The sequence below is a fragment of the Durio zibethinus genome, chromosome 18, assembly GCF_047325235.1.
Source record: "Durio zibethinus cultivar Kanyao isolate XHJ-2024 chromosome 18, ASM4732523v1, whole genome shotgun sequence".
In the NCBI taxonomy this organism is placed as follows: Eukaryota; Viridiplantae; Streptophyta; class Magnoliopsida; order Malvales; family Malvaceae; genus Durio; species Durio zibethinus.
Window position 1 is genome coordinate 23,075,412 of NC_143179.1, and position 12,464 is coordinate 23,087,875.

The 12,464-nt window shown below is 37.1% G+C and overlaps 3 protein-coding genes and 1 non-coding gene across 10 annotated transcripts; 2 read left to right on the plus strand and 2 right to left on the minus strand.

The window, feature by feature from the left end:
- The first annotated feature begins 134 nt into the window (after positions 1-134).
- LOC111300110 (proteasome subunit alpha type-7-like) lies at positions 135-2,189 on the plus strand. The gene is made up of 3 exons (XM_022895736.2): positions 135-390; positions 764-1,178; positions 1,866-2,189. Exons 1-3 carry the CDS (start codon positions 218-220, stop codon positions 2,025-2,027), a joined length of 750 nt encoding a protein of 249 aa, XP_022751471.1. The 5' UTR covers positions 135-217; the 3' UTR covers positions 2,028-2,189.
- Positions 2,190-2,762: 573 nt separating this feature from the next.
- TRNAI-AAU (transfer RNA isoleucine (anticodon AAU)) lies at positions 2,763-2,836 on the minus strand. The gene has a single exon. It is a non-coding gene; the product is annotated as a tRNA-Ile (tRNA).
- A 482-nt stretch (positions 2,837-3,318) lies between these two features.
- LOC111300111 (protein ALTERED PHOSPHATE STARVATION RESPONSE 1-like) lies at positions 3,319-7,706 on the plus strand. Its single transcript, XM_022895737.2, has 4 exons — positions 3,319-5,032; positions 5,124-5,320; positions 5,551-5,774; positions 6,822-7,706. Exons 1-4 carry the CDS (start codon positions 4,369-4,371, stop codon positions 7,588-7,590), a joined length of 1,854 nt encoding a protein of 617 aa, XP_022751472.1. The 5' UTR covers positions 3,319-4,368; the 3' UTR covers positions 7,591-7,706.
- A 415-nt stretch (positions 7,707-8,121) lies between these two features.
- On the minus strand, positions 8,122-12,416 carry ATRAD17 (RADIATION SENSITIVE 17). 7 transcript variants are annotated; one of them, XM_022895741.2, is made up of 12 exons: positions 11,941-12,416; positions 11,788-11,845; positions 11,577-11,662; positions 11,448-11,495; positions 10,729-10,785; positions 10,480-10,582; positions 9,879-10,189; positions 9,448-9,802; positions 9,121-9,246; positions 8,746-8,944; positions 8,586-8,646; positions 8,122-8,493 (listed from the first exon to the last, which is right to left on the minus strand). In XM_022895741.2, the coding sequence occupies exons 1-12, from the start codon at positions 12,127-12,129 to the stop codon at positions 8,272-8,274; spliced, it is 1,815 nt and encodes a 604-aa protein (XP_022751476.2). In that variant the 5' UTR covers positions 12,130-12,416; the 3' UTR covers positions 8,122-8,271. The 7 variants fall into 7 exon arrangements, with proteins under 7 accessions (XP_022751476.2, XP_022751473.2, XP_022751474.2 ...); XM_022895738.2 differs by having other exon boundaries at positions 10,471-10,582; positions 10,729-10,794; XM_022895739.2 differs by having other exon boundaries at positions 10,471-10,582; positions 11,941-12,413.
- Positions 12,417-12,464: the final 48 nt, after the last annotated feature.

The window sequence follows — 12,464 nt, forward strand, 5'->3', positions numbered from 1 at the left end:
TTATTGCCTAAAGTTTGTAGTTATGAGTAAAAAGGAAAAAATACATAATTGTCCCTTTAGCTTTTTATTTTGCAATTTTAGTCCATTAAAGCTTTTTTTTTTTTTCCTTTTCTTTTCTTTTTTTTTTTTAACTTGTCCCTTAAGTTGACCCTAACGAAGGCAAGAAAAGCTTCAGCAAGTCCGCAGCAGCTAAAGCAAATCCAAGGAATAGAAGAAAATGGCGAGATACGACAGAGCGATAACGGTGTTCTCGCCGGACGGTCATTTGTTCCAAGTGGAATATGCCCTCGAAGCCGTCCGTAAAGGTAACGCTGCTGTCGGTGTCCGCGGCACCGATATCGTCGTCCTCGGCGTCGAGAAAAAATCCACCGCCAAGCTCCAGGACTCCAGGTTTTTTTTTTCTTTTACTATACTAGCCCTTCAAATTCGTATTTTCATTCCATCTTGCCAAAAAAAATTGATTCTTTCTACTTAATTTTCGTTCAAAATTAAACTTAGGGTTAGGGTTTATGATTTGGTTTGGCTATGTCTATTATGTTCACTCATCACTTTTCCAAAAGAACTGATCTTTTGGCCCAAGTTAGGAAAACTGGTTTTTGATAGAGATTTTCTTTTAACTCCAAAGTATAATTTATCTTGATGATGCTGAAACTAGAAACTTCAGGAATTTTATGATTAAAAAATGTATTAAAGAGATCATTTGAATTGTTGAATTTCCTCGAGGTGGGCTATTTTTGACCCTTTTATGACTTCTGTTGTGTAGATCGGTTAGGAAGATCGTGAATTTGGATGACCACATTGCATTGGCATGTGCTGGACTTAAAGCAGATGCTCGCGTCCTCATAAATAGGGCTCGAATTGAATGTCAAAGCCACAGGCTGACTGTTGAAGATCCTGTTACTGTCGAGTATATTACTCGATATATTGCAGGTCTTCAGCAGAAGTACACTCAAAGTGGAGGTGTTAGGCCATTTGGTCTCTCAACTCTGATTGTGGGCTTTGATCCGTATAGCGGGGTACCATCACTATATCAGACAGATCCATCAGGGACATTTTCCGCTTGGAAAGCTAATGCAACTGGGAGAAACTCTAACTCAATACGAGAGTTTCTGGAGAAGAACTATAAGGAAACCTCTGGACAAGAAACCATTAAGCTTGCAATTCGGGCATTGCTTGAGGTAAGTTTCATTTGTTAGTTCTTTATTTGTTAACTTTAACTTTGTTTTCAAGTGTTTGTTGTTCCATGATCTCTCTTCTTTTAATGAGTGATATATAAATTGTGCTGCTTCTCAGTTGTCAGTTGTTGAACCCACATATATATGAATTAAATCTATCTTTCACTTGAATTCATTTCCCTGCATGTCATATGCTTCATTCCTTTTAAGATCATGCATAGACTGTTAAGCCTTATAGAAATGGCTTATCTATATGTGCCGCTAGAAAAAGGAAAATGCCTGAATCTAAATTATGAAATGGAGCAAAAGGCTTGCAACTTAGAGGAAATGCTATTTATGTTTCCAGAGAAAATAATGATTTCATTAGTGCATTGTTCTGAAGGAGCACAAGCACCTAGGGGAAAATGTTTCAAGTATTGTTTGTGTCATATGATGTAGTCATTATTTCTTGCAATGCATTGCGACTTGGAAGCATGATGACAATAACGATTTACATGGTGAAATTATAAATTGCCAGATTATAGAAGAACAGCTTCAGAGGTTAAGTTGTAGGTTAAAGTATACTTTTTGCTAGTACTCCTTTCAACAGCAGATTTGCGTGCAGTTGATTATATGGTTTACTAACATGGTAGAGGTGCATGCTTTACGCCAAATAATGATTGCTTATCTTTATATTTCTCTTGCATGCAGGTTGTTGAGAGTGGGGGAAAGAACATTGAAGTTGCTGTGATGACTAAGGAGCATGGTCTACGGCAGCTTGATGAAGCTGAAATTGATGCCATTGCTGCTGAGATTGAAGCAGAGAAGCAAGCTGCTGAAGCTGCAAAGAAGGCCCCTCCAAAGGAAACATGAAGCATCAACCGTGGACTTCTTTTTACTTTTCTCTCCTTTTTCCTTTTTAGGGGGTGAGTGATTGTCTGGGGTCTTTCAGTAGTCGACTATTGATGTATTCAGCCTCAAACTTGCATTGCACCCGTTGGACCTTCATAATACACATCATGGATTTACTTACCATCGTTGACATTGTCATTTTATTTGCTTTTAGGTATTTCAATTATGAATTTCAACAGTTCCCGGAGGTTGAAGCTATTTCTGCAAATGTTGTGGAATTGCTTTGATGCTAAAAGGAAAGTAAACATCCAATTCAGTTAATATTACCTAGACTTTCAAAGATTAAGCAGTATGATTCTGTTCCCCTGTTAATTTTGAGACCAATTAAACGAGATTATGTCTTTCAAAAACAAAATAAAAGAGATTATGGGCTTTGTTGTGCTTTAGCTTTGGATTGGTCTAGAAAATGTTAGAACTATCTGAACCCATCTTTTTCAGACCTGTGAGGTTCTTTGGCCCATAGCTACAGAAAGGCTCGAAATCACTCCAAAAACTAGAGCTTGAGACTAGAAAATGCTATTGTCTAAACCCATATATTCAGGGCCTAAAAGGTTCTGTGGACCATTACTACAGAAAGGATAGAAATCGGTCCAAAAATAACTTGGGCTTAGACTAGAAAAATTTAAATCCATTCTTTTGGCCCATAGCTATAGAAATGCTAGTTACAGATCAAAAAGCAATGAAAAAATTTAATAATGGCCCACGCAGGTCTCAAACCTGCGACCTTCGCGTTATTAGCACGAAGCTCTAACCAACTGAGCTAATAAACCGCTTGGTTTTTATAACTAATATTAAGTAAATGTAGAGCGTCGAGTTCAAAAGAAGACGGGGTTGGCAAACCCAACCAGCCACGAGTTCCGACTCAACTTTATAAAGTTGATTTTTTTTTTTTTATAAATTAAGTTTTGAATTGGGTTGAAGTTTTAAGTAATCTTAATTTAATCCGATCTATATTATATAAATTTTATTTTTAAAATTTTTTATTTATATATATATTTATATAATTATATATTTATATTTTAAAAAATAATATTTTATTAATTTTAAATTAAATACTATTTATATAATATCGAATCGAATTTAAATTTAATAAATATAAATTTGAGACAAATTCAAGACGAATAAAAATCTAATCTGATCCGTTGCTTACCTAAAGGAAGATCACATGTTCTGCTACTTGTTTCAATCTTTTTTAACCCTTTTTTTTCTTTTGTTTAATAATAATGAAGTGATTAACTTTCGTATTGATACGACACTTGGCTGAGTCTCTTTCTATCATGTGACCCAACCTTATTCCTTGAATCTTAGTTTTGGATTAAAGAAATTTAATCACCCAGCAAAAACAAGATTTTTTGTTTAAGATACCCTATCAGATAGAATGAAAATGGAAAATCCCATTTCATTTTTAGTTTCTCTTTTAAAATATTGAGATGAGTCTTTCAATTTTACCTCCAGCTTTAACCAAATCATAATAAGATTCAAATAGATGAGGGAGTTGGAATTTTCCATTTTTTTTTCAATAAATTCAAATCAGGTCAACTATTCAAGCAAAGTTTAACTTTTTATCACTGTTAAAGACTACTCTTACTTCTAACCTAACCGAAAACGCTTTAATCATGTCGCCTTCTGAATTAAGCATTCATAACCCCCTTCTATGATTTGAATCCAATTTGCCCTTCCAGTTTCCCCTATCCAAATTAAGCTTTCCAATGGCCGTTGAAATGTGGAGTTACGAGAACAACCTCAAAATTTTCCAAATCTAGCATCCAACCCCGTACATCTTCTACCCGCTAATATATGAAATATATCAGCTTGATGGCAGGTTGGGCTCTCGGCTGCATGTTCAAGTGGTGGTATGTTGCAGTCATTTATAAACAGGAAAAGTACACTCCAGGAGGGCAATTTAGTCATTAAAACTGGAATATAAAAGTTTTCTGGCAGGCTCTCTGACCAAAGCTGACTATCTTTGTTACCCTTCGAAACTGCTATCTCTCTACCACCATCACCACCGAGTAAACAACCAAGTACAGACATTTTCATGTTCAAACAAGTAAAGCGTTAACTTGAGGAAAAAGATATCAGCATTGCTGTGAAAGATAGTTTCTTGAAGATGAAAGAGCTGCCATTGGTGAAAGCTGAAGTGGTAAAAGTAACAGATCTTTCGACAAAGTAAATAACCCAGAAGTCATTTTCTTTTTGTAAAGCAGTTTCCTTTTTACTGTTTGGTTAAGTTGCTTCAAATTTTAGAGAGAACAAAAAAGAAAAAGAAAGTTGATCTGTAGTAGAGGGGTGTGCAAGGAAAATGGGGTGTTGGTACTCAAAGATTGATAGAGAAGAGACTGTTTCACGTTGCAAGGCGAGAAAGAGATACATGAAACAGTTGGTTAAAGCTAGACAAGCTCTTGCGGCTTCACATTCTATGTATCTGCGCTCTTTACGAGGCACAGGCTCAGCTCTCCTTCAATTTTCCGACAATGAAACTACTCTCCACCTCCACCACCATGCCCCTCCGCCGCCTCAACCACTGGCACCGGCACTGCCCCCAATGAGTCCTAGTTCAGACACTTGGACATCTGCTACCACGGCCTCCCCTGCTCTGCCGCCGCCACCTCCCCCACCTCCATCGAGTAGCTGGGACTTCTGGGATCCATTTGTTCCTCCTACGGTGTCACGGTCAGCCACAGAGGAAGAATGGGAGGCTGCCACGTCAGTGTCTGAGGTGGCGGTCACCGGCACGACCACCGCAACCGGGACCGTGAGCGTGGCGGCGCCGCCTTCTGTGATGAGTGGGTTCTCAAAAGATACGGGAAGTGAGCTTGCTATGGTGGTTTCCAGGAATAGTAAAGAACTAGTGGAGATTGTGAAAGAGGTTGATGAGTATTTTCTTAAAGCCGCCGATGCTGGTAGCGAGCTCTCGGTGCTGTTAGAAGTTCCAAATTCCAATTTTTCTGCTCAAAGTAAAGGAGGTAGATCTCTCTCATTCTTTCCATTTTATTTTCTTTTGATTTCTTGCTGGGGTTTCATTTCCACCTGTTAGTTTGCTTTTTCTTGTTGCAGGTAAAGTGTATAATTATGGTTGCAATCTGACTCCAACAACTTGGACATGGAATTGGAATCCGAAAAGGGAAGGAATTGGGAAGTTGGGAGAAGACAGGATTGGAGGAAATATAGGTGCTAGTGTTCTTAGTGGCGGCCATTGTTCTACTATAGAGAGATTGTACGCTTGGGAGAAGAAATTGTACCAGGAGGTCAAGGTAATAGGTCCAATCCCATGTTTAGAAATTTTGTTTATTCGTGAAGCATGATCTGTTAGGTGATTTGCCTTTAAATTTTTTTCTGATGCAAGTTTCAGGCAAGAAAACCTTGGATTTCTTATACTAGTATTTTGATGTCTGATGAATCAAAAGGGTGGTCAAGTCCTGTGGCCTATACATTTATTCTTAATGTTCTTTTTAATTAAACAATTTTGTTGGTGATTTTTTAGAATGCGGAGGCTATAAAGATAGAGCATGAGAAGAGGGTGGCCCAGCTGAGGAAGCTGGAAGTAAAGAGAGCTAACTATCTGAAGACTGAGAAGACTAAGAAAGAAGTTGAAAGATTAGAATCCCAAATGATGGTTGCTTCACAGGCCATTGAGACTACATCTACTGAAATCATCAAACTGAGAGAGTCGGAGCTTTATCCTCAACTCCTTGACCTTGTAAAAGGGTTAGTCTTGGTTCTTTATCACTCTTCTTCCATGTACTACTTGTTTTCCGTTTACCTTGAGCATTTAAATGCTCGAACCAATAGCCCTTAAGTTTCCACGTGAATGTGTTTCCTCATTTTCTAGTTCATAAGCATTTGGCAGATTGAATTAGTATCCTCCACATAAGCAGATAGTAGTTCATTCCTTGTTTGGAATTTTAGAGAAAAAGGCGATATTTGGGGACCCTTGGTAATTCATATTGATAGGCATTTGTCGCTGTTCACTTGGCTTTTACTCTGTCAATGTACGTTTTTTCTGCACTTCTGTTAGTACTTTGGACTATAGTCAAGGGGAAATGCAGATTCGGGATCCACTACAAAAGCTTTGGATGCTCAGACTCAGATCAATGGCAGCAAGATAAGCCTAAAAGTAAACTCTAGTGCTGCTAAAATGGCCATAAAAATTGTACTTGTAATTACTTTTGACTGCTTTTGCTGCCATGGTTGTTGCCCCTATTGTTTGCTTTTCTTGCAAAGACGATAAACCGAATCAAATTGTACTCTGTGTACTATTGTTGAGGTTGATGGATAATGGTCCACAGCACAATAGTCTAGTGGGGTCTCCATTTAGATTTTAGAGTTAACCTTAATCTTTTATTAATTCCTGTAATTTTCAGTGTCTTCGTAGGGAAGATAATCCCATGGTCCTAGTTTTATGCTGTTTTCAAAATTGGGCATTTAGCTAATGGACTAACCTGACTAACTTGACGGGCGCTTCTGGTTCCAGTTACTGCTAAAAGAATCTTAACCATCCGTATATTTGGGTCTAATGGGATTCATATGGTTCCAAGTTGGTGGCATATGTCTTAGGTTTTCAATTGGAAATCATGGGGTGCAAGGGTTGCCTGCCACAAAGAATATAGGCTTATTGTGACATTCTTAATGCTTTCCTTTAATCTGCTCTAGAGGGTTATTATCATGCTCTCCTGTGATCTGTAATTATATTCTCAGAACTGATTAAGAGAAATAACCGCATCGTATAATGTTAAATATTTGCTTGTTATGCAGAATGATGTGCATGTGGAGAAGCATGTATGAGATCCACCAAGTTCATACGCACATAGTTCAGCAGCTCAAGTACCTTAACTTTATCCCTTCTAATGAGTCAACATCTGAGATTCACAGGCAATCAACTCTCCAGCTCGAGCTTGAAGTCCAGCAATGGCATTTGTCTTTCTGTAACTTAGTCAAGGCTCAACGAGACTATATTCAATCCCTTGCAGGCTGGCTCCGTCTGAGTCTTTTCCAGTTCAGCAAAAACCCTCTTTTAAGAAACAGTCAGGAATCAAAAATTTACTCTTTTTGTGAAGAATGGCATCTTGCAGTTGACAGGATTCCAGATAAGGTAGCATCTGAAGGAATCAAGAGTTTCTTGACTGTAATCCATGCCATTGTGGTTCAGCAAGTAGAGGAGTGTAAGCAAAAGAAGAAGGCAGATTCAGCAATTAAAGATTTTGAGAAGAAGGCAGCTGAGCTTAGATCATTCGAAAGTAAATATGGCTTTTTTTCCATGCCTGAGATGAACAAGGACCCTGTTGCAGAAAAGCGAGCAAAGGTGAACATGTTGAGAGGAAAGGCAGAGGAGGAGAAGAATAAGCATGAGAAGTCACTGAGTGTAACGAGGGCAATGACTTTGAACAACCTTCAGATGGGGTTTCCCCACGTCTTTCAGGCGATGGTAGGATTCTCAAGTGTATGTACACAAGCATTTGAATCTGTTTACAACCAAGCCAAGTGTATTGATCAGGAACATGATGTGAATAGAATTCTCCCTTGAAAAAAGACAACCATACCGTGCAAAAGTGATGTTACCATCAATGCCTGCTTCTGTATGTAGAAGTTCACCTGATTCAGTTGTTGGATTGGAGTCCAGACTCACAGAGAAGTGCTGCATGGTTTTATATTTGGTACAAATCCATCTTATGCAAACTCTTGATATTGATGATTAAAATCCAATGACATTTTAAAGGGGAACGGTAGTGTTGGATAAGTGAGTTTTGTTTTGTCATAGGAAGTGTTGAATGCTTTAACAATTTGCATTGAACTATAATGCTCTGCAGTTTGATGATTGAAAAAGCCATATATACAAGCATCAGTTTGTCTAGTTTATGATTTGTTATGGAAACATATTACTAAGCAATACAAAATTTCCTTCTATCAAACTGGGGTATTGGATGGAGCAATGCACTTGCCGTGCAACCAAGTCAAGCGCCTGTCTCCATTGAGAGACGAGAACATCTCCCTAGCTTTAGGATTGTTGAATAGCTCCAGTGCAGCAAAGTAGACTCGCTTTTCAACACCTGGCATCTCATCCAAGAATAAACTGAACTGGATATTTACAAAGGAAAAAAAATTTACATATGTTTTTAGTTAGAAAAAAAAATGCACAAGCCATTATTTTAGAATTAATAGTTAGTTAATCTGGACTAAGCGTCGCTCCTTAAGCAGCAAGTATCTCTCACCAATCTTCTATGTCATCATCAGAAATTTTACTTTCTTGTTCATCTATCATACTCATTGTTTGAGAGCTGTCATCTTCGGAGTCATGAGTTTCAAGACCGCTAGATGTTCTGTAACCAAGCCATTTTAACACGGGTATATACTCTGTAGCTATAACCGATACTTCAGATAAGCTAGATGATCCACTATCCGCCATAAATCTCTGTCTTAGCATCTCATTCTGCATTGACCAGAGGAAATTTTATCTGACAGGCCTTAAAACGTAAATTGAGAATTACAAAAACTACAGGAAACTGATAACATCTAATCCACCTGATTGTGAGATAATGATCGCTCTATCTGCCAAAGATTTGGTTTGCGAATAGCATGCCATCTGGCATAATAGCATATATTCATAATAAGTGGTTCCATAATGCAAAATGTAAATGTTGTGGAATTTAGAATACAATAAACTAAAGCATGAAGATAAAACCTTGAAGGTGATGGATGAAAATTTCCATAGAGAACTCCACGAACTGCAACTGAAGCAGCAGCTGACTGTAGAACATTCTCTGTCTCACTATGTCTAGTTAACATTCCTCTAAAAGAAGCAAGAAGCAAGTCAGCATCACCAAGATATGAAGCCACAGCCCATGCATCATCCATTGCCTCATCACACAGAAAATCTAGAACTGCAGGTAAAGTTGGATAACAGTAGCATAAGGCATGAGAGAAACCAGAAGGAAAACAAGTTCCCACCACTTTACTCCATCCATCAGCATGTTTTCTCTCACACACACAAAGTGAGGTAAGGAACAATGGTAAAAACTATTCATAGCACAAGCAACTTGAAGAAAGAAAAAGGTACCATTTTCATGAAGAAAATCTGTAATAGGCCTTGATTGCCCATGTGCTTGGCAGAGTATCTTTTCTGGAGAATCCATTTTAAAAGGAAGTCTTGAGAATTTCTCCCTTACACAAAATGCATTTTGGTCTAGGAAAATAAAAACAGAGATCAGGGGTAAATATCTTCGATGAATTTAGAACAATGTTATCTACCGAGGTGAAAATGACATTCATTCAGCTAGTCCATAATGAACCCAAAAATATTCCCCCTTTATTTTCCCATAATAAATCAAGCCCATATAAAACAGGGAAAGGAACTTCAAATATTGAATTATCTATCAAGACATACCTAATGCAACTATATTTTCTTTGTCTCTTTTGTTATGCAAGAATTTTCCCAGTGCGTGAAAAAGTGTCAGTGTTTCATCCCTTCCGTATTGCGAAGAAAATCCACCATTGAAAGCAGTTAGCTCATTTGCATTTTCTTTTGGGTAACTGGGAGTAGAATTGGATGACGATAAATCAAGTTCCACATCTGGTTTCAGACAGAAGAGCTGTAAAGATGTAATTGCATGTCTAATGTCACCTCCACTGGCTTTTGCAATCAGATCAATCTCTTCAGCTGCCACATTACATTGCTCTTGTCTGCATATTCTAGAGAGTGTTTTTTTGATGGAATTATTAGTTATAGGATTAAAAAGAACCTGCAATTTTCCAGTTTGAAATCAGCAACCAGTGAGAAAATACTAAATCCAAGACCAAATTTTTTGTGAGCCTAACCTTACTAGCCCCAGCACTCTCAAGTGACAACTGTAGTTCTTCCAACCATCTTGCATTGGGGTCTGATGAATCTGCATTACCATAGTCGGTAATCAATATAGCTGTTGGTACCCGTGTTGATCTCACAAGCAGAACCAGGCACGTTTTAAGTCTTTCAAAAGCTGCTCTTCCATTTGTTACAGGAAGATCATCAATCACCAGTATAATTGAAGACTTTGAGTTCCCATTGAAAGATGAAGAGATCAATCCATACTTCCTCACTCTTTCAACAAAATTTTCAAACTCATCTAACTTAGAAGTGTAATTTATCCCTGAACAACAATATACCATCACCAGCTAGTAAGAAATTGTTAATTGAGGAACTTATAAGAAAATTAGCCTTTAGAACTATGGTTTAACATTTGAGGCTCTAAATTGTATATTCCACTTCGAATAGGATTAACAACCATAATTATTAAAAATGAAAGTGCTACATAGCAACTAACAAAAAAAACTCCTAGCATCCAGGCCAATAAAAAAAAATTTTGACATCATTGTTTCCATATAGCAAACCTGACTAACATTCTGCCCAACTTCATCATGAAATATGCACCTGAAATACCTGCACTTGAGTTATGCACATGTTCTTGCCAAATTGTGGGAGTAGGTGCGTTCCATTCACATAATTGAGTCCCAATCTGAGATGCAACCGCATGGACAGTTGCCTACAACATGAGAAGCAGGAATTTCAACTAAACTTGCAGGTAAATGCAGTTATAGTCCTACCATAATGCATCTATACATAAATAACAATAAAACAGTGCCTTGGTATAAAATGTAGAAAAGTTTATCCATTTCCAAGACAACCTACAGATTTTCCAACCCCAGCTTGCCCAGTGATGATGAGAACGGAGCTACCAATGTCACCCTGTAAATACTAAGAAAAAGGACATGAATTTTCCCAAATCAAATGAAAAATAATAATAAGAGATAATTACAATTTTGGTACTTGAACTTTGAGAAAATATACAAATTGGCACCTAAAGAATTAAAATGTACAATTTGCACGCTGTACTTTCAAATTATGTATTATTTTAATCCAAATTCTAATCCTACTAACCATATCAGTTTATATACATAGAGTTTGACAAATATTATCAGGTTATGTGTTCACCACACATAGTATTAACATCTTTTTATTAATATAAATTTAAAATATATTTTTTTATTTGAACCGTAAAAATTATCTAGGATTGACACATTATTGTTTGTCATGTGAAATCCACATGGAGTTTTTACAAAATATCTAATACTTTTATTTAACAAATAACATGCATATAACAAAATTATATCGATTAGATACTATATAAGCAAGCAAAGTTAATAGTACTAAAATTTGGATTAAAATGATACATAATTTGGAAGTTCATGTGCAAATTGTACATTTTAATTCTTTAAGTATCAATTTGTACATTTTCTCAAAATTTAAGTACCAAAAGTGTAATTAATTCTAATCATAACAAGGCGTTGCTTACTCACCATCAGCAATTAACAATAGTCACAAATCCCACTTTAATACAATAAAAGTACCTTTGGAGTCCTCAATCTTTCCTCAAACCATGACTTAACTTCTTCGACCTACTACAAACAAAAGGATAAAATTTGGATTAGTAGATTACAGATATTCACATGGATAATAAAAACCAAATTGACTCTCACCTTCTTCTTATGAACAGCAAGCTCTTCCATAGAACGAGGCTTGTGTTTATCAACCCACAATTCCTTTGCATTGCTCCTTCTAGAACCTGGACGACATTCGATTTCCAATTAGGCATAAAGTAAATTTTTAATGAAAATTTTGTTTAGAATGAAATATATGTTACATATACAAAAACAAACAAACACAAACTCGCTCACTCAAAATGCATACCAGCAGAAACCTTGAAACCATTAAAAACTTCGTTAAAATCTTCAAAAGCCAATCTCACCTGCACTAAACAACAATTTCGGAGAAAAATATATACATTAAAAAGAGTAAAAAATACATTGCAAAAATAATTATGATAAAAGTAAAATGTTTTACCTCATCTACATCGCTAGATTCTTTACTTAAGCGAAAGCTCGGGAGTCGAGGCTTTTTGGCTCTACTAGGGTTCGTACGGGTAACCGAGGACCTCGATTTCGCCTTCTCGTAGCTCCGTTTCAGCCTCGAAGAAGGCTCGTAATCTTCATCGTCCGATGAGGAAATCACGACAGTGTTTCGTTTCCCCATCGATAGTAGAACCGTCGCGACAGGTTAAAAAGTAGGGGAAATTTAAGGGTAAAATTGATCGATAAATTTGGAGCAGTTTAGAAACCCTAAAATTGGGGAATTTTTTTAAGAGTGGGAGGAAACAGAAGCGAGGGAGGGAAGGAAGTGGGAGTCCCTTGAAGAGTGAAACGATAAGAGAAAAAACGCGGGGATTTTTAGCGAAAGAAACTGGAAAGGCGTACGAGGGAAGCCAATTAGCAAGAAGGTTATGTTATTGTGTATTTCAGAGTATATCTTTCGGTGAGACAGTAACAGTGATCGTTGATTCGTTCTGTTTAATTTATACACAATTGATT